At 33.2% G+C, this 27,009-nt stretch overlaps 1 protein-coding gene across 11 annotated transcripts in view; it reads left to right on the top strand.

The window, feature by feature from the left end:
- Nucleotides 1-27,009, top strand: part of ANKRD17 (ankyrin repeat domain 17) — a 159,229-nt gene that overhangs the window by 47,593 nt on the left and 84,627 nt on the right. For all 11 annotated transcript variants that reach the window (XM_089912030.1, XM_089912033.1, XM_022599575.2 and 8 more), the window contains exon 2: nucleotides 24,558-24,711. In XM_089912030.1, the coding sequence (XP_089768156.1) occupies nucleotides 24,558-24,711 (154 nt within the window). The remainder of the gene's footprint in view (nucleotides 1-24,557; nucleotides 24,712-27,009) is intronic.

The raw sequence follows: 27,009 nt of genomic DNA, 5'->3' as shown, positions 1-27,009 counted from the left end.
TATGTTTCATAGTACATTTTAAGGAGGCCTAAACATACTTAGTGAAAAATTCTAAAAATTGCTCTCAGCTGCATTTTGAAGCAATTTAAAATAAACTGTTTCAGGTTATTACTAATGGCAAACACTCTATTGTCAGGTCTTTAGGAATGAGGTGGAAAACTTTATTAATTATAAAATCGTATAGAAAACTTGGAAATTGTAAAATGGTTCAAAGAAAGTTAAAATGAACAATGTTATATTTTGGTATGTTTCCTTTCAGTCCATTCTTTATGCAAATACAGATATATGCACCTTTTTAACAAATTGGGACCATGTTATTTAAAAATATTATATGTCTTGATTATTTTTTTCCCCTCACACCTTATTTATATTTTGCTGTGTCCTTAAGTATTTGCTGAAAGTATCAAATAAATATGTCAAATTGACTTTTATTTCTTCTTTTGCTATTATAAATAATACTGCAATGAGTATTTTCCTGTGTTTTCCTTTAGATTTAGGAAAACTTATTGTACATTTCTAGATCAAGGGGTATGGATTCTGAAACTTTTTTGTTAATTACATTAATACGTATTTAGTGTAAAGATTTTGAAGCATAAAGGAAAAACATAAATATTTGAATATTTGTATCTGTCTTTTTGCTCACATCTGGTTTATTTTTACTAGACTTTAGAATTTTATGTCCTTTTAATATATATACCTTGAGCTTTATTCTATTTTATTACTTTTTCTTGAAAATAATTCTTTTGGTGATTGCATAATATTCTAGCCTGAGAATATAACTTACTGTGCATTTATATTGTTGGATATCTGGGTTAGTTTTAGTTTTTCTACGGGAAATACATTTTTTAAATGTCCTTTGGCCATTTTGCTAAGGAAATGTGGCTTTATTTTTTGAGAGAATCTTTATGTATTGATGTGAATCTTTGTCAAATGTGATGAATTTTTTCTGAGTTATTTACATTATTTTGGTATGGTTTTTCTTTTTTTGGCGATACGTGGGCCTCTCACTGTTGTGGCCTCTCCCATTGTGGAGCACAGGCTCTGGACGTGCAGGCTCAGCGGCTATGGCTCACAGGCCTAGCTGCTCCACAGCACGTGGGATCTTCCCAGACCGGGGCACGAACCCGTGTCCCCTGCATCGGCAGGGGGACTCTCAACCACTGCACCACCAGGGAAGCCTTCTTTTTATTTTTTTGCAAAACTTTTATATAAGTGTATCTTTTTCTTTGAATAATTTCTCTTATTTTATATTTAAAAACATCTTTCCTCTTCTGGAGATCAGATAATATTCGTCTATATGGTTTTTAATCCAGTCTTAGTAGAATTTATTTTATATTTTGATACATGATGTGATGAGATAAGAATCTTAACTTTTTACCCTAGCACCATTTAAACAGATGAGTAGTGAGGTCATTTTATATTCCAAGATACCTGTTCTTTACAGAATCAATTTCTTTTTTACTAGGATTGACTAAATCCTATGAGTAATCCTTGAGTAAAAACAGCTTGACATTCAACAAACCTGTAGTTAAACTTGAACACTAGTTCCCCAAAGGTATACATTTGGCATTACAGTTGTATTCCTGATACAGTCCAACCTCTGATGGAAAGGAGAGTGATCATGGTGTTGGTTGAGGTGGGGGCATCTGAAAGGTAGAGGTGAATGCCTGATTACAAGACTACTGTGATCCAGTTTTATTCATCAGTGCCTAGCATAGTGCTGAGTACATTAGAGGTATTTTGATGTGTTTGTTTAATAACTGAGCTTCACCCTTAACACACCTCCCAGGGCACCAACCCTGCTTTCCTGAGAGTGCAACAGGGAAGAGCAAAATCTGACTCTGTGTTAGATCTGTTTCTTTTACTTTAACCCTTGCTTTTCATTGCTTTCGTTATTATAATCATACATAATGGCCTGCCTCAGAGAACCCTGCCCCTCTGCCTGAATGTTAAACTAAAGTGCCTTTGTTCAGCTCACAGGGAGACAGTCTGACCCTGCCCACCTGTGAATGGAGAGAAAGCATGAGAAAGAAAGGTTCTGATGTATTTTATGTGATTTATAAAATGTTTGGCTGTTTTTGAATGTAAACAAAAGCTAATGGCAGTTAGAACAACTAAATGCCTTTCAATTAAGGGAAGTTATTTTTGTCTTCATATAGTAAACTACTTTCATGATGGAGTTATTAATCTTTATCTTTTAAGCAGTGGTTTAACCCTGGTCTTGCATTTGTATTACCTAGAGAGCTTTTCAAAATTTTTATGCCCAAGCCAATACCCCCGAATGATTAAATCAGAATATCTGAGGATGTGGCCCAGACATTAGTACTTTATCTGTTAATTCTAGTGTACAGCTAAAGTTGAGAACCACTGCTCTAAGAGTGTGGATAAAGAAAATATGAAGTGATATGCCCCCAAACTCTCCAAATGTCTTAGTCAATTCAGGCTGCTATAAGAAAGTACCATAGACTGAGTGGTTTGTAAACAGCAGAAATTTACATCTCATAGTTCTGGAGGCTGGAAGTCTGAGATCTCAGGGTACCAGTGTGGTGTCAGGTTCTAGTGAGGACCCTCTTCCAGGTTGCAGACAGACGATTTCTTGTACTCATGTGGTGGAGAGCAAAAAGAGGAAGCAAGTCCTCTTATGACTCTTATAAGGGCACTAATCCCATTCATGAGGGCTCCATTCTCATGACATATAATCCTGATTACTTCCCAAAGGCCTCACCTCTTAATACCATTACATTGTGAGGTAGATTTCAACATATGATTTTGTAGGGACACAAGCATTTTAGTCCATAGCATCGAGGAAGTAAAGTTGCTTCTTTATTAAATGCTGAATGGAAGCAGACCTTTGAATTGGCTGGCACTTTCTAAAAAAATTCAGGTGGGGAGATTCTGTAGTCTATTATGATAGACTTTTTCAATATTTAAATAATCTGGACAAATATGTTCCTCCTGTCTTTATTTTATTTTATAATATAAGCCTATCTTGTTCTGTAATCAATGCAGACAAGAGACAGAAGCTCTTCTGTGTTCTTTTTTAGGATTCTGAAATTCATGATGGGTTAAAAATATAAGTAAATCTTTGTTAGCACAAGAACATTTTTAGTGTTTAATGTTTTTCTAGCTTCAAAAAAGGATATATACTAACTGTATGAGTTTTCATTACAATAATACTCCTCTAGGTGAAAAGGTGAAAAAGATATACTTCATGGATATACTCTGTTGTCAGAAATTTTTTTAAGGCAATGAAAAAATATGAAAAGCATAGAGACATATTTCAGGGTCTCAAAATAAAGGACTTGTCAAAGTTAAATATATTTAATGATATAATAGTCATTCAACAAATATTTATTGACTGCCTCCTAGGTGTACTGCTCTTGGCTATAGCAGTGAAAAAGACAGATGAAGGTCCTACTTTCTTGGGACTTATATATATAAAGACTGGCAGTATATAATTTAACTAGAAAATAAATAATACAATTTACTATTATCATTAATACTATTAAAAAATGAAGTCAAGGTGATGGGCGTAGACCATGACAGAGAGGAGGAGGGTTCATAGGCTCCAAAAGTACTGCTCTAAGGAATGACAAATTTAAATAGAAACCTGAATGTTCAGAAGAAACTAGGCATTTGAAAATCTCAGTGAATTCCAGGCAGAGGGAACTGTAATTGTAAATTTCTGGGGGTATGCCTCTACAGTTAATGGGTTTTTTTGTTGTTGTTTTGTTTGTTTGTTTGTTTTGCTGTACGCGGGCCTCTCACTGTTGTGGCCTCTCCCGTTGCGGAGCACAGGCTCCAGACGCGAAGGCTCAGCGGCCATGGCTCACGGGCCTAGCCGCTCCGCGGCATCTTCCCGGACCGGAGCACAAACCCGTGTCCCCTGCATCGGCAGGCGGACTCTCAACCACTGCGCCACCAGGGAAGCCCTACAGTTAATGTTTTGAAGGGGATTAGAAGAGGTAAAATTAATGAGGATATTTATATAAGGTAATGGAAAATTGAGAAAGTGTTTTCTTCAGGTAAATAGATGACTTCTTGCTGAAAAGTGCCTGGGAGCCTATTTCTTTGTCCTGCTGGAGTTTCCCCCCGCCCCTTTTCTTTTCCTCCCACTTTTCTTGTCTCCCTCTCCTTCTGCCCCCCCCCCCTTCCTGCCCTATGAACATGCATGGGCACCTGCAGAGGGAGGCTGCATTTTTTAGCGGCCTACGGGGAAGGGCCCGGGGCAAGTGTGGAAATAATTTCTATAGCTGTGGTATAATTGCTGATGTCCTGTTGCCATAATTTGAGGCAAATGGAGCCATGAATAGAAGGAGATGTGTTGAGAAGAGAATGGGGAATTTTTAGAATGTACTATAGCTACTTTCTCTTGGATTTGCTCACAGAAGAGTTTGTTAAGATTTTTGATAGCATACTCTTCAAATTCTTATATATCTTTTTATCTAAGTTTTAGGTCACCTTCCTTAGCTAGTATATTTTACCTTCACAGTTTTAAAACTTTGTAATTTGTTTTGTTCCTGACTCATCTCATTTATTATGTAATTCATTGGAGAATGTATTGGGGTATCATTTTGGGAAAGGATGGCTTTGATTTTGTTGGGAGATATGTGGTGGGGGCCGGATGTCCAGTGAAAGGAATTTTATAATTTTGGTTTAATCTCCTTTGTGATTTGGGGTGAAGCTGTAGTATGCTAAAGTAAATTATCTTAATTTTTTTTCTTTCTCTGATATTAGACTATTTATACTAAGGAATTACGTCTGAAGTTATTAATTATAAATCATGTGCCTTTCAACATTCAAATTGTCTTTTTTCTTTTACAAAAATATGGATTTGGGATGAGATTTTGCATATGCATATATTTCAAAGCCATTTTGCCAGCATATCTTATAGACAACTTAGACACATTTCTTAGGAAGTCTTGAGCTTTTGAGTGTCAAGTAGACATATTCTTAAATAATCTAACGTTTTATCAAATGGAACATAGTGCCCATAACTATTCAGTTAATTTGTTGGGTGTGCATTTGCAGTGCAACAAATGGGATTTTCATTTGCAAAGAGAAACTAAAGTAAATGATGTGTTTGGGTAATTTAAGAAGTTCGGTGTATAGACTTAAATATTTTATTGCTAATTAAATAATAATTTATATTACTTTATTATCATGACTATGTAATGGATCAAAGTCAGTGATATTTTAGTAAAACTGTTCTGCTCCATTGAATGTTTATTTAAAGCAAATGAATGCTCACGTACAATTATTAAATAGATGCAGTGACCATGTTTCAGTTTGCTTGGGACAATTCTAGTCTATATTTGTTTTCCTGGGGTAATTTCAAAAATGTGTTGATTTAGATCATACATATGGATATCTAAGGTGAATGATGGCAGTAATATAAGGCTGAGGGTACTTTGGTTCATACATGGTTTTTCCAATATTTTTAGGTTTTGTACCACTGGATAATAGAAGCTGAATGTAAAGTATACTAACACCCTTGAATACACCAAGTCAAAGAGTAAATAATATATTTAATGTGATTCTCATTCACCTGAATTTCTTTGTCTTGGCTTAGTTTGGCTAAATGTTCTTTCTTGAAAGTGCTGTAACAGGGTTCTCTTTTCTTTTAAAAGTTAAGACATATTTCTTTATTTGTGGTGTTCTGATTAGAGTTGCTTAAGTTTTGAGTGGAATGTCCCTAGTCCTATTTTTTCCTAAGTCATATTATTTTTAATGTGCTATTTTGCAGAATGTGAGGTTCGTCAGGATGCATTTATTGTGTTATAGCACAATTGTCTATGCCATAAACATTGCATAAACCTTGATTTCCATAATGTAAACGGTATTTACTATATGACTATAAGAATATAAGACCAGTGGTATTTGCATAATAACTGCTTTTCCATCTTCTACCACAAGAACCCTTCTTACTGTGGGTAGGATATATTAGCAACAGAAGAGCTAACAACTATTTCAGAGCTGCTCAGTTTAGAGTGTTTGTTGGGGAGTTGGAGGCTAAAAGGGTGCTATTCAGAATGCATCCTGAGTTCTTGATAACCAGCAGAGAAATAGAACATTTTAGTTAGAGAACGCTTACAAAGCTTTTTCTGAAAATTGAATGTATTAGTTTCTTTCAGACATTTTAAATGTAGTAAATAAAATATGCTATGTCTGTGACATTTGATGTGTGAAGTGCTATGGTAGAAATAGATTAGTAAAGACAGATCCTATCAACCAGGAGTTATGGATCTCATTATTAAGACTCACATCCAAATTAATTAGCTAAGAAAATCTAGTGAGTTGAATTGGCTGTGAAGATTCTTTTAATAATGTAAACGATAATTAATTTTTAATCTTTGTAATTTAAGATATTTAAATTTCATATTTGTGTTAACTCACTGCAAAATAGTCCTATTCCGAGGATGGAAACAAAACTTTTGTGGAAACACTACGTGACGCAAACTGCATGCCTGCTACTTCTTGTCTGCCAGCAGACAACAAAATCAGTGAACTTAAAAAATAAGATTTCACTGAGGAAACCAAGATAGGACAAAGTTTGAGTTTTTTTTCCTAGGCATGTATTTTCATGATTGTGATTTTATGTATGTCTAGTAAAATTATTCCAGAGTAAGAGTTACTTAATTACAGCTTGAAAAGAGCAGTATAATTTCCAGAGGCCATTTGAGTAATTTTGTGAACCTTTTATCAGGTCATGCCAAAAAATCCTCACAAACTTAGTTAGGGAGAGCTCTTAGTACATTTCAGTCCTTTGAAATGGTTCTTGAGGTCAGTGCTAAGCAAGGAATTTAGTTACTTGAAACAGCTACATAAGTATAAACTTTAGGATATAGAGGATCTACTTAAATGTCTACTTACTTTATGAAGTAATTTTGAAAAATATTGATTCTTGTCCACACTAACATTTTATGAAATAATTTTATTCATTATTCTTCACATATACCTTGACATACATGTCTTTAACACAATGTTTTGGGTCATTAGCACAGCTTGCCAAAATACATCTTTCTTTCAGTTTAAGATTAGTGAGATAAAGTACTTTCACAGCTGTCTATAATGACTGAATCTAAAGCCACAAACACCTATTCTTATAGCTTAAGACAGTTGGGGTTTTCATTTTTCCTCTATGTAGCTATCTATTCTTGATTGCTACAGTGAAATCATTTACTGAGTAGTTTAAAATGTGCTCTTTGAAAGGTTTCTTTATAATAACATCCATCCAGCATTTAGAATTGAAGACTGGGAATAAAGTTTTAACCTTGTTATATTTCTTTGCCTTAAAAAATTATCATGTGAATTTTGTATATATTTATATCTTAGTCTTGCACTGTTTTGGACTAATGTGTCTTTCCCAAACAAGGAAGCATGACAAGGTGATTGACCGTTTTTTGAAGCATTTTTTGGTGTGGGTGGAGGAGGGTAAGCATTGCTTTACCCTTTATTTGGTTGTATAGTCTATTTGGCTTCTATATATAAATTCAGATTTTTAGGACTCATTTCTATGCAAAATACAATTAATTTTAAAATTAAAAGGTATCTTTTTGTAAGTTCATTGAGATTGATAATACAGATGTTCTAAAGCCTCACCTATGAAAGGGTTACCATTTTTTCTAGTTTCAGGATTTTAAAATTTAGTGAAAATCACAAGCGAGCAGAAGTAGTGGCTTTATTCTTATTACATGGCATAAAAAATGTACCTCCTTTTAAATACTACCTCGACTCAAATAAAGTAAAATTAATGGATAAAGGAAAGTATTATAATAGGTAGCAGTGATCTGTTCCAGTTATTACTGAAATTTATCAAATATGGTACAGAAATACTTATGAATTTAAGTGAGCAAGTATCTAGTGTCCTAATGTTGCTGCTGCTCACCATTGTTTGATATGCCAAGAATATTCTTTTTTTTAGATCTTACCCAAATATTGGAAATTATTCATTTAGCAATTATTTTATTGAGTACCTATTTGTGTTCTTAGAGCTTTGGTTACATAAGTCACTGAAATATAATAAGTTTTCCTACCTTGGGACATTGTAAAGACTTTGGCATTGCTTTAAGTGAAATGGGAGCCATTGGCCAGTTTTTAACAAAAAAGTCATAAATCTGATTTACATTTTAAAAGGAATTGGAATACTTAGAAATCTGACTTTTAATTATTTGTGCTTGATTAAGTTTTAGGTTTTATATATATATTATTTAAATTATATATATAAAACCTAAAACATATATAATTTAGATAGGGTTCAGTCATTTATTTGGATGATAGTCTGTCCCCTCCTCTGTTGCTGTCCATTGTAGAGTATTATCTCTGAGCAGTGGAGGCAGTGAGACAGTGAAGATAGTAAAGGCAAGGCTCTGTACGTTCCTCTGAGAAAAAATACAGGAGGAAGAAGAGCTTTCTTTTCTTGGAGATGGGGAATACAGAAAGATGTCAATTTAAGATATGTTTAATTGAGGTGCCTGTAGCACATCCAGATCAGTGGAAACTGATATTTGAAATTATCAGTTAAAACGTGTTTGTAGGGCTTCCCTGGTGGCACAGTGGTTGAGAGTCCGCCTGCCAATGCAGGGGACACGGGTTCGTGCCCCGGTCCAGGAACCCGGTCCGGGAAGATCCCACATGCTGTGGAGCGGCTGGGCCCGTGAGCCATGGCCGCTGAGTCTGCGTGTCTGGAGCCTGTGCTCCGCGGCGGGAGAGGCCACGGCAGTGAGAGGCCCGCGTACCGCAAAAAAAACAAAAACGTGTTTATAGATGACGTTACCTTGTTAACTTACCTAACTTAAACATAACTTAAACAAACAAAAAGACTCAAGATGAAACAAAGGGGACATATTACTATTTAAATGAGTTAGTCAAGGAAGAGAAGCTCAGAAGGGCGTGATTAGAAAATACTTGAGATGGTGGGCATATTTATTTGTGAATTGGTCGGGAAAGAAATGATCCAGAAGGGAACAGATAGACTGAACGAAAGAGGAAAGGTTTAGGATCCTAGAATGCAGTTAAATACAGATTTAATAGATAATAGCAAAATGATAGAATTATAGAGGCTAGATATTAAAATGTAAAACTTCAGAGTTAGAAAAAGGTGTAAGTGTTCAATGTATAGCCATGAGAATAGGTTATCATTGATTAGGTGATGTTTAAGATCCTTTCCACCTTCAAAAATTTAGGATTCTTAGAATGGAGCATTCTTTTTTTGTTGTTGTTAAATATAAAAGAAATATTGATACTAGAAATCTTTCTTTTTAATTGACTTTTAACATTCTCATATTTGATGCTTATTGAATAGTAAAATTTTATCATTTTTATCATTTTTAAGCATACAGCTTTGGTACAGTATGACTTTCTGTCAATTATCATTCCATTAACTTTATTTAAAATTCCTATAAAACTTCAAACTTATTTTGACTTTGATTAAAAGTTTCTGTGTTCTCTGACTAATGGAATTAAACTAACAATAAAAAATGGAAAGATCTCTGGAAAACCCCCAAATATCTAGAAATTAAATAACATACCTTAAAAATAATACATAGGTCAAAGAGGAAGCCACATGGAAAATTAGAAAATATTTTGAATTGAATGAAATAAATCAGAATTTGTGGTATGCAGCTAAAGCAATGCTTAGAGGGAAATTTATAACATTAAATGCTTATATTAAAAAAGAGTAAAGTCAGTGACCTCAAGCTCTTCATTAAGAAATTGAAGGACTTCCCTGGTGGTGCAGTGGTTAAGAATCCACCTGCCAATGCAGGGGACATGGGTTCGAGCCCTGGTCTGGGAAGATCCCACATGCCATGGAGCAACTAAGCCCATGAGCCACAACTACTGAGCCCGTATGCCATAACTACTGAAACCCACGCGCTTAGAGCCCATGCTCTGAAACAAGAGAAGCCATCACAATGGGAAGCCCGCACACCACAGCAAAGAACAGCCCCCACTCGACGCAACTAGAGAAAGTACACATGCAGCAATGAAGACCCAATGCAACCAGAAGTAAATAAATAATTAATTTAAAATAAATTTAAAGAAAAGAAACTGGAAAAAGAAGAGCAAATTAAACCAAAGTAGGCAGAATGCAAGCAATAATAAACATAACAGTAGAATATAAATTAACAAAAATAAATAAATAAACATAATAGTAGAAATTAATGAAATTGAAAATAAAACTGAAAGTTGGAAGTAGGTTCTCTGAAAGAATCATTAAAAATGATTGAGAGAAAGAGAGAGAGAAAAGACAAGCTATCCCACCCGTATACATTAAAAGGTTAATAAGGGAGTATTATGAATTACTTTGCCAGCTAATTTAACTTAGATGAAATGAACAATTCTGTGAAAAACAAAATATCAAATTTCACTCAAGATAAATAACCAGAATAATATTATATCTAACAGAGAAATAGTATTTCTAATTAAAAACCCTCCAGCAAAGAAAACTCCACATCTGAATGGCTTCATCTGTGAATTATATGAAACATTAAAGGAAGACATAGTTCAAATTCTGCAGAAACTTTTCCAGAAAATAGATGATGAGGAGTCACTTCCCAACTCATAAGACCTGCATTATTACCCTAATACCAAAACTCAAGCAAAGATATTATAAGAAAAGAAAATTATAGACCAATATGCAATGAACCTTAGATGTAAAATCCTAACAAAATATTAGCAAACAGAGTCTAGCAGTATATAAACAAGATTATACATCATGAACAAATGGTGTATATTCTAGGAATGCAAAGTTGATTTAACATTTGCTAATCAATCAGTGTAATTCACTACATTTATATACTCAAGAAAAATTATTTTAAAATCTCACTATATATACAGAAAGAATTTGGCAAAATTCAACATGCATTGTTGAAAAAATTTTCAGCAAAAATTTCCAGCAAAATTTTCAGAGAATTCTTGTGTTTGCTGAGAATTTTTTTAACTTCATAAAGGGTATTTATGAAAAACCTGGAACTAATGTCATACTTAACGGTGAGAATGAATGCTTTTCCCCTAAGGTTGAGAACAAGGCAGAGTTGCCCATTCTCATCATTCCTACTCAACATAATGCTAGAGATCCTAGTCAGGTAAGTTTAAAAAAACTTTTATTCAGCAATAAAAAGGAATGAACTGCTAACGCATGCTGTAGGGTAGATGAATCTTAAAGCCATTGTGCATTTGTGAAAGAAGCTGCACTCAAAACTCTGGATGATTCCATTTCATTCTGTAAAAGAGAAAATGAAAGTAACAGAAAACATGATCACTAGGGGCAGAGGGTAATGGTAAGAGATTGCCTATAAAGGAACAAGAGAAATTTTTGAATATAAGAAATATTGTCTATCTTGTTTATGGTGGCAATTACATAACTAGTTGTCAAAATTCACAGATTTATACAACTAAACATGGGTGAATATATTCGAAATTATACTTCAATAAACCTGACTTTCAAAAAAATTTAATTGGGTGCAGAAGGGAAAAAAATCAAGGGAAAGAATATAATATTCTCCTGATTTTTCTTCTCTTGGGAAACCAAGCAGTTGCTTTAACTGAATCTTACAATGACTGACTTTGATGCCAAGACTTTTTTCATTCATTTAAAAATAATTGGGTTGCATGTGCGTTTCAGACTGAATTACATATACCAGCAAGTTAATCCTATATACCTCAAAATAATACAAATTATTATGGTAGTTCTTTTGGAATTTTTGTTAGAAATATGGAAATAAGTTATTCTTGATATTTTTCTTTGGAGATCTAAAGGTTGTTTTTAAATTATTTGCGAAGATTACATAATAGGAAACTACGTGGTCTTTTTTATTGTTGTTGTTTTTAAAGGTAAGCAATATAGAAGGGTACAGACAAGTAAAACTGTAAAATTCTCTCATTGATTTCACCCTTTGATTACACTGTTAATCGCTTGGGTTTATATATCTTGAAATGTTTTGTTTGTGTTCTTGTACACATACATTTTGTTTTTAAAATCAACTTAAGCAGACGCATACCACGCCTGCTTTACTGAGGCATTTTTCACCTGATGTAATGTTGATATCTTTCTACATCAGTATTCATGTATTTATTCCGGTAATATTTTTATGTTTACGACTCTGTTCTAGTTGCAAAGGACAGAGCAAGGAACAAAATATGGTCCTTGCCTAAGTGAATTTATATTCAAGTAAGAAGAAGATAATAAACAAGTTGGGGGGAAAATGTCACTATATTGTTAAGTTTCATAAAGATAAATAATGAAGTGTAAAGAGATGAAAAGTGAAGGGACAGAATGAGCAGGATACGTACCTTAGTCGTGGTGTAGGCTTTTATATGTAGACCTACTTTATTCTTTAGATGGTTATTTATTATTTCATAGTATAATTTATTTAACTTATTCTGTTGATGGGCATATGGATTACTTAGATTTTTTTCTGTTATAATCAATACTTTAATGAACATCCTTGTACATATTTTCTTGCTTACATGTACAAGTATTTCTGTACACTAAATTCTTAGAAGGAAAACTGCATTTTAAAATGTCTATTATAGATTCTGCCAAATTATTCTCCAAAATAGGCATTATCTGTCAATGGATAAAGAATAATACCACATTTTAATTTGTATTTACCTGATTCCCAGTGAAGTTGAGCATATTTATTGGTCATTTGTTATGTCTTGTGTAAATTGCCTACTCATATCATTTTGCCCATTGCGGGATTTGCCTTTTTCTTACTGAAATTTTAGGATTTCTTTATAATTCTGTTTATAATATACTCATCATATTTTATAACATTTTCTCCTAACCTGTCAATTGTCTTACTTTATGGAATCTTTGGATTTTTCATTTTTATACTGTCAAAGTCTATCAGTCTTTTCCTTCCTAGCTTCTAGGTTTTGTGTCTTTCCAGAAAAGCCTTCTTATAGTAATTTAGTCTCTTATATTTTCTTCCACTACTTCTTTAGTTTTATTTATGTTTCTAGTAGATTTTAATTCATCTGGAATTCTTAGAATATATATTCTGTGGTTGGGACCTAACTAATTTTTTCAGTTTTGTAACCATTCTCCCAAAATAATTTATTGAACGATATGTCTTTTTTTCCACTGACTTGATATACAATCTCTATCATATTTTAAAAGTCCAAAATATATTTGTTCTGGATTTAATACTCCATTGTTTTGATGATTGTCATTTTATATTTGACATCTGGTAGGGCACCCCTCCCCATTGTCTTTTTCAAAAAAATTTTGGCAATTTCTGTGTATTTTCTCTTCCAGATGAACTTTAGAATCAACATGTCAAGTTCCATTAAAAATCCCTTTGGGATTTTGATTGGAAGTGCATTGAATTTACAGATTAATTTGGGGAGAATTGACATCTTTACACTATTGAATCTTCCCATCCAGGAACATGGTATGCCTCTCCATTTCTTCAGGTGTTCTTTTATGTCCTTTAGTAAAGTTTTATCGTTTTTTTTCATGTAGGTCTTACATTTTTCTTGTTAGGTTTACTCCTGGGTATTTTGTAGTTTTTGTTGTTATTGTGAATTACATCTTTTCTTCCATTTTGCACTTTATTTTTCAATTGGTTATTGCTACTATATAGGAAATCTGTTGATTTTTGTACGTTGATCTTACCATTTACTTAATTTTCAATTCTCTTGAAATTTCTAGAAGGATTATTATGTTTTCTGCAAATGATGGCATTTTGTTGTTTCCTTTTTTCAGTATTTACTTCACTATTTTGTTTTTTTGTTCGTTTTGTTTTGTTTTCTGGTCTTATTGCATTGGTTAGGTTTCCAGATCTTTTCCCTACTAGTTCTGATTTGGGCATCTTTTCTGATTTAAATGGAATGCTTCTAATATTTAAACTTCTACATTTATATATGCCTTAGATTTCTGATAGAATACATTGTCAAGAACAAAAGTGTCCTTCTTGGCTTACCAGGTATTTCCATGGTAATAGATATTGTGTTTTATCATGTGTTTTTGTTGAGATGATACATTATTCTTTTCACCTCTAACATTTTAATGTAGTGAATTACATTAATACATTGACCTAATATTGGTAATGGTGTTTCTCATTTTTAGTATTTATTCAGCAAGTATTTGGATACTTGCAATATCGGATATTGCATTGTGCCAGGAACTTTGCCACAAACTTGGTGATAGCACTAAGTCTGAATGGTTCCTCTCCTTTTTATATGGAGAAGAGAGATAATAAGCAAGTACCCAAGGACAAGATAATTTTAGACTGTGGTAGTACTGTGGAGGAAATAAAGAGAATGGTATGGTAGAGAGATGAGGAGAGTACCTCCTTTGATATTATCATCTGAGAAGGTAAAATATAAACTGAGACCTGAAGAATGATGAAAGCATTGGGAAAAGCATTCCAGGTAGGGGAAGATCACACATTAATTGTATTTCTTAATGTCTTCTTGATCCCCTTTCATATATGTGTGTGCTATACTTTTTACACAACTGCTGAATTTTCTAATGGTGTTTTATTTAAGTTTTTGTTTTGTTTAGTTTTTTTTTTTCTGTTTAGGTTTGCTAATGGGGTTATTTATGCTTATGAGCTAGGGAGTTTCACCATCTGATTTCTGGACTTCGTAAATAAGATAATAATGTTCTGTTCCTTCTGAAAGGACTACCCTTAAGATTTCTTCTATGGATATATTCTATTACATTTCTACCTTTCCTTGAGGTAATTTTGATGATTTCTTTTCTTAGAAAACCATCCATTTTGTTTAGACTTTCACATTTATTGATGTATAGTTGTGCTCAGCTTTCTCCTTATATTTTTTTCTTTCTCTGATTTTCTGTAATCAGACTTGTCAAAGGCTTGTTTCTTTCTTGTTAGACTTACCCAAGAAGCAATTTTTGGGTTTATTAATTACTTTTGTATCTCTCTGAATTACTTCATTTCTATATTTATCACTATAAATTATATTGATATATTTTGATTTGTATTTTATTTTTGAAGCTTTTTATGTATTTTAAACCTTTCTTGTGCTCTTCTGAATACATTTATGCTCTAAATTTTTCTTTAAGGATTGCTATGACCAAATTCCATTGGAAATAATATGCTCACAATTTTAATTTTCTTTTCCTCCGTATCCTGAGAGTTCATGAGTAGGCTTTTTTTCTTTTCTTTTTAAATTTTCAAGTACAGTGTTATTTTTTTATTGATAATATTTAGTTTCTTTTAGCTTAATGGACCAAGAATGTAATTAATTTAAAAAATGTATTAAAAATCTGTTGAGATTTTCCTTTGCTTAAGATATGATCAGGTCTATTTTACTATGAAATATAAGTGTAGTTTATTCTATTTCTGAATTGTCCATATCTTTGCATAATCTACTTGATTTCCTCATTTTCTGAGAAAGATGTGTGGAAAGTTTCCCACTAAGTTGTGTGAATTTTCAAGTTGCTTACATTCCAGTATTTTTACTTTATATGTTTCTGTTATATTGTTAGGGTACATAGAAGTTGAGCTATCACACACTCCTGGTGTATTGTATCTATTATCATTATGAAATGTTTTTTTCTATATAATGCTTTTTGCCTTAAATTCTTCTTTGACTGATATTAATAATGGCACCTTTGACTGGGATTGCTTTTTCACACCTCTGTTTTCAACTTTTATGACAAAAAAATTTAGATCTCTCTCGTAATAGCGTATAGTTGAGTTTTTTCCTTTTTTTTTTTTAAATCCTAATCTACGTGTCAGTTTTAAAATAAGAGGAATTTTCCCATTCACTTTTATATTAACTTGGTCTTTTGGTCTTTGTTCTTTTTCCTAACATTGAAGATTATGGCGAAGATGTATTTTCTTATTATCCCACACCCCACCCCCTTGTCTTTAACTGAATTGGAGTTTTTAAAATTCTATTTGCCTCCCAGTTTGAAAAATATGTTTTCTTCCTGTTCTTCAGCAGGCATTGGATTGCATTAAACGCTGTTTGTAACTAGTTGCTCCCTTTCCCTTAACATAGGCTTTTGACATTATTTCATTCAAACTTGACTTTACTGTTTTTTAAATAATTTGAAATTTTAGTAATATATTTGTTTTAATATGCTTTTACTTTTTTAACGTTAAGGAATTATTTATTAACAACTACCTGAAATGTTAATGAAAGATTATATTCTACTAATTTCTTTTCTAACTCCTTAGTCTTATGATTCCAAGGCTGTCCTTTTCTTGGATTCATTTTTGTTGTTAAGGCATACATTCTCTAAATTCAGAAATGTTTGTGGCTTTTAAATTTTCAGAGTGCTTACATCTTTAAAAAATTACCTTGTTCTACAGTTTAGACTTTTTAGAAATAATTGTGCTTCATTTCTTTTCATTGCAAATTGTCTTCTAGCATCTAGTTTTGTATTTGGAAAGTCTAATATCAATCTGAGTTTTAATTCTCTTATTAACAACACCCCCCTGGAATCTTTCTAGACTTTATATCCTTGGAATTCTCAAATTTTACCAGGTCATGACTCTGTGTGTAGGTGTGTAATCTGTATGTGTGTGTATATCTGCATGTGCATTTTAATGCCATCCTACAGGAAATTGTTTTATTTTGAGGCTCTTTTTATGATAATTGATGAATAATGATAAATAGCAGAAGTAGGCTAAATTTATAATTACATTACATTGTATTATTGATATCGAACTTAAGGAAACCCTTGAAATAATCTATAACTAATTCTGTTAGCAAAAAATCTACTTAAAAACTCTAGATTTGAGAATTCCATACAATTTTTACTTATTTTAAACATTAATTATTTGTTCACTTTATAAAGTTTATAATTAATGTCAAAAATTTCATATTGATGATTTAATACTGAGTTGTTGCAGGCAGGTAAGTACTTTGAAGCGTAAGAAAAGACGTCATGTCTTGTATTAGCTCTGTGAGAACACTGCTGTGTTTTGCGGTATATCACTGTGCTTAGCACATTCCTAGATCTTAACTAAAATGTATTAGATGGATAGATGAGTATGAATGAAAGAATATAGGTATAAATCAGTGTTTTCTTAATGAATAGACTTCTGAAAGCTAAATTTATTTTAGTCAGGTTCACTTTAGTTTTATTTGCTTTAATCGCAGGATACCAATACCATAATGTCAGACTATTAATTGATACTCTTTTTACAAGGACTTTAAGTGGGCTTTTATTTTATTTTCTTATTTTATTTTAATGTATACATAAATCAGTGTTCAGGGACTCTAGTAGTACAGAAAAATTATACCCCAAATGTATTAATTTTGGAATAATTTACTCTTTATTAAGAGTTGCAGTATTTTAGCTGAATTTTACCCTATTTAAGACTATAGAGTGGGGTGAATTGGGAGACTGGGATTCACATATATACACTAATATGTATAAAATAGATAACTAATGAGAACCTGCTGTATAACACAGGGAACTCTACTTCGCTTTGCTGTGCAGTAGAAACTAATACAACATTGTAAAACAACTATACCCACCCCCACAAAAAAAGACTATAAAAAATACAGAGCAAAGAAATTTTTATTAGATTTTAGGACCATGTACAGAAGAAAATAATTATGATGTACAGAAGAAAATAATTATGATGACTATGATGATGACTGTTTCTTATAATAAATATGTGTTTGTATTCAAAGAACTTGGAAGAACACATACCATATTTTTCTGGGCTTGTTTGAGAGACATAGTGTAAACTATTAAGAATTTATTCAATCAGTGTTATAAAATTATCATAGATTCAAATTAATCTCTTTTTTAATATTTACCTTTCTATATACAGCCTTTTAATATTATTATCATCTTGAAGTTCAGATTACCAGCTTGACATTCAATGATAAATGGAGGGTGGTTTCCAGAACAACAAAAGCAGTAATAAATTGGTGGATAGTGATGAGATGGGAGGATGGGGAGTGTTAAAGGTCAAGAAATCCAAATTCTGTAGTTGCTAGCATTCTCGTTTTTTAAAGTATGTTTACTCTGGAAGACTGACCCTTTTTCCTATCCCCACCTTGCATAATCTTTCATTTGATATATTGATCAAATGATTGATAATTCCTAATTGGTTTCTTTGTCTCTGTTGTCCTGTCTATCCAAAACCATCTTTCACGTGGCCTCTATCTTTCTAGAACGCTGAGTATTTATTTTAATGCTTAAACCCTTCAGTAAGCTACCATATAAATTCTGAACTTCTCAGCATGATACTGAAAGACCCCATCTTACTCAAGCATTATTCTTTTTACTATTTTCATTCAGAATTGTCTTTTCCTTCTTCTGTACAATCACTGTATTAGTATCTATTTTGTACTGTTTTCCAATCTTGTTTGATATAGTTAGCTATTTGTACATAGAGTTGCCTTTCTATATTTATATTTGTGGAAGGCATTGATTATTAAAAAAATCATTTTGGATTACCATTCTCCTGTGGCTGTCCTGCTTTGCACATAGTATGTAATTGGCAGTGAACATTTGTTAAATTGAATAGAGTTTGTATATATGATGTCTAGTTAATCAGAATATACTGTATCCTTATTCTTTGGAGTGAATACCAGTTTATTATACTACCAAATGGACTGCTCTTCTCTTATATAGCAGTGATAATACATTTGTTCTGAAGAGGAGTTAATTTGAAATGTTATGCTAATTTTCACAGTTGGTCCAAATGACGCTACATTTCCACATTTTCATGTGACTTTGTGTTTTGAGTATACAAGGATTGGGAATGCCATTAATAGCATAAACAAATTCATTCAGCTCTGACCATTGTTAAAAGACCTTGCTTTTTATTGTTAAGCATTTGTGTTAAGTTTATTTTGGGGAGAAAGTAAAAAATACTTTTTTGGGGGGGCTTCCCTGGTGGCTCAGTGGTTGAGAGTCCGCCTGCCGATGCAGGGAACACGGGTTTGTGCCCCAGTCCGGGAAGATCCCACATGCCGCAGAGCGGCTAGGACCCTGAGCCATGGCCGCTGAGCCTGCGTGTCCGGAGCCTGTGCTCCGCAATGGGAGAGGCCACGACAGTGAGAGGCCCGCGTACCACAAAAAAAAAAACTTTTTTTGAATTTTATTTTTTTTTTATATACAGCAGGTTCTTATTAGTTATCTGTTTTATACATATTAGTGTATACATGTCAATCCCAATCTCGCAATTCATCCCACCACCACCCCATCCCTACTTTCCCCCCTTGGTGTCCATACGTTTGTTCTCTACATCTGTGTCTCTATTTCTGCCCTGCAAACTGGTTAAAAAATACTTTGTTAATTGAATAGTATTACCATTAAATAATTTTTTTAAACAAAAGCAACCTCTGCAGTAAAACATCACCTTTAATCTTTAAAAACTAAAAGGATTTAATGTACACAAAAGTATAGAGACTAGTAAAATAAAGCCTCTATAAATCTCTTTTTCAGATCACCAGTATCAAGAATTCGCCACACCACTTTGTTTTAAATTCCTGACAATATTTCTGTATACTACAATATGCATCTCTAAAAGATAAGGGCATTTTCTTACCTAACCAGAGTAATTCCTTTATACTATTTAATGCACAGTTCATATTCAGATTTCTTCATTTTCCTTGAAAATTTCAAATAAGGTCTATATTATTTTGATGGTTATGTCTCTGGAATTTCTTTAATTTAGAACAGTTCTTCCCTTTTACTGTCTCTGTCTTTCTCTCTCTTTTAAAACATGTTCTAGATTTTAGTTTAGTCTGTGTGCTTCTGTTTAACTCAGTGGTTCCCAGTTTCCCACCCCCAGGGTTTTGTTTTTTTTTTTCCTCCAGGCGGACATTTGGCAATGTCTGGAGGTGTTTTTAGTATCACAACCTGTGATAGGGTTGCTACTGGCATCTAGTGGGTAGAGGCCAGGGATGCTGCTGAACATCCTGAAGTGTATATATAGGACAGCTCCCAACAACGAAGAATTATCTGGCTCAAAATGTCAATGGTGCCAAGATTGAGGAGCCCTGATTTAAATTTTTCCTGATATTTGCCTTAGTAATTTTTATAAACTGGAAGTTATTTCAGGGAGGCAAGAGTACTTCGTAGGAGGTACTGTGTATTTTATGTTGCATAAATCAGGGGCATATAATGTTTAGTTGTCTCACTTTTAGTAATTAAACATTGGGTTCAGGTATTAACAGCTTTATCCTTTAAATATAGAATTTAAAGTCAGCTTTTCTAATGCAGACTCAAACAACAGCCTCTTTTTCTGGTGGAAAGAATATTGAACTTGTTAATTGGATAACTGATCTCTTGGTGTTAGATATTTAGAAACTTGCTATTTATATACGGATCCTGTGCTTTGTTTTTTCATCTGTAGCAATGAATTGAACGTGGTGATTTCTAAGACCCTTGCATTTTGATGGTTCTTTGTATTAGACCAGAATTTGATGCACAAACATCATTTCATAAAATATCCAGCTAATCAAAACAGCACGTCCAAAATAGTTTAGATATAACTTAAATTGTCATGCTTTGAATATTGATAACTTTGACATTATTTCCCTTAAGGATGAATAAACTTAATAAGGACATCCCTTTCCTTCTGTCTCTCCCCTCTTCAGGAAAGTTATTTATACATTTCATTTAAGGAAAATGTTTCAGAATATTTATGTGAATTTCTTATTCAGACCATTTTTAATGTTCCGGAACTTGGCCATTATTCAAAATGAATTTTTTTCTATAGAAATAATATGATAAAAATGAGTTAGGTTTCAATGGGAAAATGCATTTTAGTTTTCAATCTGAATTTCCTCAACTAAGGACATGTTAAAGAGGTATATGCCCATAACTTAGTTGACATTTGAATAAAGAATTACTTATTTTTGTATTTTTATAAGACTGCATCTCCTTATATCAGTCTCTCTACTTGTTCTGTAATGTAGCACAAGAACTTTTCCAGGTGGGAAAAGAGGAATTGGTGTTAAAGGAGGAAGTCCTCTTCTGCTACCTCTTCAGAACTCCTATGGCTCTTTTTTTTTCTCCTTTCTTCATCTTACGCACTTTCTACCTTGTATTATTGTTATTGTATAATTTTACTCTCACATTAAAGAAACAAGCTCCTAGGTAGTAGGCTTAATTTTACACATCTCATAGTAGTAAACATCAGTATCTCTTGTACAAAGACTGTTTGTAATAAAAGTTTAATAAATCAGTGAAGATAGCATTTTTCCCTACCTGCTACCTAATATTTGATTTTTCTATATCTATAAAATATACCTTTAAATTTATTTTTTGTAACTACCTCTCCCTTCTCCAAATACACTGCAACATTTTAGAATCTGAAAGGGAAGGGTCCCCAAATCATCTTTTATTTATTCAAGAGTTATTTGAGTCCTGACAATGTGATAAGCATAGTTCTAGTTGCTGTATATATATCAGTGCCTATTTCCATGGAGTTTAGAAAGACAGTAAATATATATAATAAGTCATGTGAAAAATTCATGAAAAAATTACGCAGAATAAGCATCTAGAGATGGCTGAGAGACTTGCTTAGGTCTCACAGGTAGCAGATGAAGCAGAAATGGTACCTAGGTCTTTAGATCCTAACAGTATCCTTGAAATTAGTTTATTCTTCATTAATCTTAAACTGGGGGGGGGGAGAGAATATAATAGACATCCATTCCTATTCTTTTCTTTCATCCTAATGTCTTTTTAAAAATCTATATATAGTATTTCATAGTCACTTGAATCTACTGATTTTTAACTTATCAAGTTTTTCACATATCAAGAATAGTGGGCTTTAAAAATCAATATGAAAACTTTTATGGATGGGAATTCCCTGGCGGTCCAGTGGTTAGGACTGCGGGCTTTCACTGCTGAGGGCACAGGTTGGATCTCTGATCAGGGATCTAAGATCCCACAAGTTGTGTTGTGTGGCCAAAAGAAAAGAACTTTTATGGAGACGTTTCAAATCAATAAGAAAACATATTTCTTCTGCACTTAGTATCCCTCATGAAAAGATTGAGATGCATTTTTCTTAGTAAATTTTCACCAAACTTAGTTAAGATACAATGTGGCATAAGGGGACCTTGTGTCAGCAAATCACTTTTGATTGAAATTTAATGCCTTCTGTGATCTAACTTGTAGCTTTCTGACTTTTCCTATAGTAAACCCTGTATTCTAGCATACAGAAATTTTATGCTTGTCTACCAGTGCTACATTCCTTCTTCTCCTTTTTTCTTATACCAATTAGTTATTTTGGTCAAAATCCTTTCATATTCTTTCTGCATGCATTGTCTCCTTCAAACAGTCTTAGTACCTTTGATCTGTACTTTTGGTTTGGCACTTTGCACTGCTCTTTGAATCTTTTGTTTTCTAAAACCTTAATCTGAAACATTATTTAATTTTTCACCTGTTCATTTTAACCTGTGTTCATTTTTCCATGATTATTTCCTCTCTCTTTTTTTTTTTTTTTTGTCTTCTCCCATTGGATTGAAAAATTGTAGATATTTTAACAGAGAAAATTTCATTGGGATGCAACTTTTTCTCTAGAAAGACTCATCGTCTGGACCATGGTTAAAGATAGGAGGACATAGTTTTTACCACGTTATAATATTGAATCACATGTGTCTCAAACATGTTTCACCAAACCATGCTGAAAAGTCCCCTTCCTAATGTATAACACTTAGGCTTTCACTACTGCCTTTAAAAATAAAGTTTAAAAAACATTATTGTTTTTTTCTTAACTCCCTCCTATCATATAGATTTTTAAGGTTAATATATAGCAAAATTCTTGAACATTTTCAAATATTTACGGAGATTATTTTCAGAGTATTCGGTGTCTATTTATATTTGAAATATTAGAAATCTGAAATGTTATTTCATATTAAACTGCATTAGCTTAATGGAAATTTAGAAAGAAGCATATTATTTCCCCCTAAATTTAACATTCAGTATTAAATATGTATTGATATAGGATTTATGCCTGGTTGCTAGACAGGTGACTTTTAAAGATGGAACAATAGAGTTCTGATGTTATGTTGGTTAAGAATTTATTTCTGCAGTTTTTAAATCTTATTTCTGACAGCTAGATACTAGGCATGAGGGTAATTGTATTCTAGGTTATTAATAACTTTTATATCTATTTTAGTTATTACAGTGTTAGAAGTACTTTAGACTTGTGAAATAAATTTCACCTGATCATGTTAGTGATATTTTATATAATAATTATCAACTTTTTATCAGCAAACTGTAAAGAATTATATCTTTATACCTATTTGTAAGTAGCACTATGACAAGGGATGTCAAAACAAAACTTTTCACCATGTCTTAAGAGTTGCTATTTCCTAATTCTTTACATTTCTTTTAATTGAATCTGGTATGTGTTACTGTATCAGTGGTTCTCAGTGTATGGTCTGCAGCCCTCTCAAGTTCCCAGAAATCATTTCAGGATGTTCAAGAGGTCAAAAATGTTTTCATCACAATACTAATATGTTACTTGCCTTTTTACTGGGTTGATATTTGCACTGATGATACAAAAGCAATGGTAGGTAAAACTGCTGGCCTCTTAAGGCCATAGCACAAAATTGTGCTAGTATCATTGTAGTTATCACTGCCATATATATTCACAGTTAAAAAAATAAAATGAAAAGCCAGTTTTACCTGAAGAATAATCTTGATAGAGCAATAAATATTAATTTTTTGAAATTTCCACTTTTGAATACATGTTCTTTTAATGTTATTGTGTGACAAAATGGGAGGAACACATAAAGCACTTATGCATATGAAAGTATGGTGGTGTTTGAGGGAAAAGCACTTGGGCTTTTTTGAGATGTGAGGTGAATAGTCCACTTTTTTTTTTCATGAAATGTCTTTTTTTGCTGGAAAAATATAAAAGACAGACACACTATGCCTATCAAACTTGGGCATTTGGCAAATGTTCTCAGAAATGATCTAAGTGAGCCTTTAAGGGAAACAATCAACAGTATTTGTCACCAATGATAAAATTAAGCTTTCAAGCACAAACTAGAATTTTGGAAATTTTATTTGCCTGGGCTTGACAGCGTTCCAGTACTTAAAAAGTTTTGCAATGAAACCAGTAGTGATATTAATGTTTTGATTTTTTGGTATTGTAGTTTCATTTCAAATACAGTAAATATTAATAAATATAACCCTTATATGAAGTCCTTAGGAGCAGCACTACTTTATAGGTGTATAAAGGTGTCCTGAGAACAAAAGATTTAAGAACAGCTAATTTAGGTCCTCTACCAAAGTCAAAGGTTTCATGTCTAAGTATTAACCTCATAACCTCTCCCATACACTACCCTTCCCCCATGAAATTAGAATAGAAAAGAATACATATGATTTCAGTAAGAAAAGAAAATAGACTACATATGATATGAATAATATATTCTTAAATTATTCTATAAATGTAATTTTCTCCTTTAAACTGTGGGCTTATCTATCCCATTGAAATTATTCAGGATTGCATTGTATTTATCATTGATTTTGATGTTAAAATATTTTTCTCTTCTCTTCCTTTTTCTTCTGTTTATTTCTCTTCCCACTTTCCTTTTCTCCTTTCATTCCTCCCTTTCTTCTTTTTTTGGTATTTGTTTTCTAGGTGGAGTCTTTCATTTTGGATCAGGATGATTTGGAAAATCCAATGCTGGAAACGGCTTCCAAGTTACTCTTGTCAGGTACTGCTGATGGTGCAGACCTCAGGACAGTAGACCCAGAAACACAAGCTAGACTGGAAGCTTTACTAGAAGCTGCAGGTAAGTCTGCAAACTCTACATATATAATAAGCCTAATTTTCCAAAGTTCTACATAACTCTTAAAAAAACTCCGGTTATTATAAATGTCTGATGTTGGATATTTAGTATAAGACTATTAATAAAGGTTAATGGATTACTTTCTAGAGCATAACATGCAACATTTCCTACAAGCATAGTTTCATTACCAGAATAAAATTGACAGGTTGTTGTAAACCTTATAAACAGAGACTTCTTTTTTTATTTTTTTTGGCTTCATTGGGTCTTCGTTGCTGCGCGTGGGCTCTCTCTAGTTGCGGCGAGCAGGGCTACTGTGTTGCGGTGTGCGGGCTTCTCATTGCGGTGGCTTATCTTGTTGCGGAACACGGGCTCTAGGCGCGCGGGCTTCAGTAGTTGTGGCACATGGGCTCAGTAGTTGTGGCCGATGGACTCTAGAGCACAGGCTCAGTAGTTGTGGTGCACAGGCTTAGTTGCTCCGTGGCATGTGGGATCTTCCTGGACCAGGGCTCAAACCCGTGTCCCCTGCATTGGCAGGCGGATTCTTAACCACTGCGCCACCAGGGAAGTCCAAACAGAGACTTCTTATACAGTTAGTTTTCATTAGTCCTGAATTCCATCTTTGAAAATTCACCTACTTTATAAAACGTATTTATACCCCCAAATTATAGTGCTTTCTCAGTCTTTCATAGAAATGCACAGAACGGTGAAAATTTTGAGTTGTTCTGAGTGCATGTTTTCCGCTGAGGTGATGCTCTCTGCCTTCTTGTTTCAGCTCTCATACTGTAAACAAGTGTCCTTTCCATGGTCTACTTAGTGCCACATTTTCCACATTTTTGTGCCTTTTGTTGGTGATTTCAAATGGCCCCCAAGTATAATGCTTAAGTGCTATCTAGTGTTCCTAAATGTGAGAAGGCTGTGATGTGCCTTTTGTAGAATATACGTGTATTATTAGATAAGCCTTTTCAGCATGAGTTATAGTGCTGTTGGCTGTGAGTTCAATGTTAATAAATCAAGTATAATATATTAAATAAGATTGTATTTAAATAAAAACACACATAAAACAAGCTTATGTATTGACTGGTTAATGCAAATGCGGTGGCCAGAGACTTCAGGCACCTAGCCCTGTATTTCCCCTTGGAGCAGTGGTTCAGTATTCATTAGTTCGGTGTTCCCAGTGACTTTACAGAACATAACTACCATGAATAATAAGAATTGACTGTGTATAATTCCCTCCACTTTTTTGTCACAGATTGTCTTTTAAAACCTTGTAAAGTGAATCATCATTATATTTTTGTAAAGTGGATCATCATTATATTGTCTTCATAAGAAGTGTTTTAATTAGAGTTTATATACATAACCAAGAGTAAACATCATAATATATAATATGCCTTAAATATAAGGGAATAGTAACTCTAAATCTCTATGATCATTTAAAATAACCATATTTTCTTAACTTTCCTAAAGTGGACATAAATATATGGTGAACATTAACTGTTCATGGCTTGAGCACCCTGAACCAATGCTAGATTTTGTACATTCAATGCATATAAACTGATTTCATTATAGCATAAAACTGACCTATTGCTGTTTGATAATGCTTTCAATAAATATCTCATAACACAGCATCTAAATATTTGAAGGACTCATGGTTAAGTTTGATTTCTATCCTGGGTAAAATTCTAGAATGGATTATTAAGGGAACCTTGACCAAATACAGATGAAAACATAGTAGGGGCACATGCAAGGTTCTTTCCTTGAGTATGGAAAACTGTACAGGGTAGCAGTGATATAATTTAGCATTTGCCTGAAATTTGATGTTGCTTTAGGAGTTTACCTGAGAGAAATGAGGATTGTGAAATTATTTGAAAACATGTCATAAGAGGAACAGGGAATGTTTCTCCTGAAGATGAGAAGACTCAAGTTGAATATAAGGGATATTTGTTTTCTGTGGTTCGAAGGGGCAGAACCAGGCTTAAAGATGCTACATGAAGGTAGATTTCAGCTGAAAGGAGCTACTTTTGGAGGTAGAGTTCCTTTTTATAGGATGCCAATAGTTGCTTCATTTTTCTCATTTCTGTGTTTATTCCCTTTTTTTTTTCCATTTTCTTTATAATAGCTAACAATCAATCAAGATGTCAGCTAAGCTGAGTTCTCATCTGTAGGCTGTAGAAGAAAATCCATTTCCAAGTTTATTATTGTTGGCAGCAGAATTTAATTCCTTGGAATTGTGGGACTGAGATCCTGATATTCATACAGACTGTCAGCTGAAACTGCTCTCACCTCTTTGAGGTCGCCCACATT

Source organism: Delphinapterus leucas, chromosome 5 (genome assembly GCF_059928025.1).
Source record: "Delphinapterus leucas isolate spDelLeu-1000000601 "Yukka" chromosome 5, BTC_Dleu_Yukka2, whole genome shotgun sequence".
Classification (NCBI taxonomy): Eukaryota; Metazoa; Chordata; class Mammalia; order Artiodactyla; family Monodontidae; genus Delphinapterus; species Delphinapterus leucas.
This window is presented reverse-complemented; position numbering and strand designations above follow the sequence as displayed.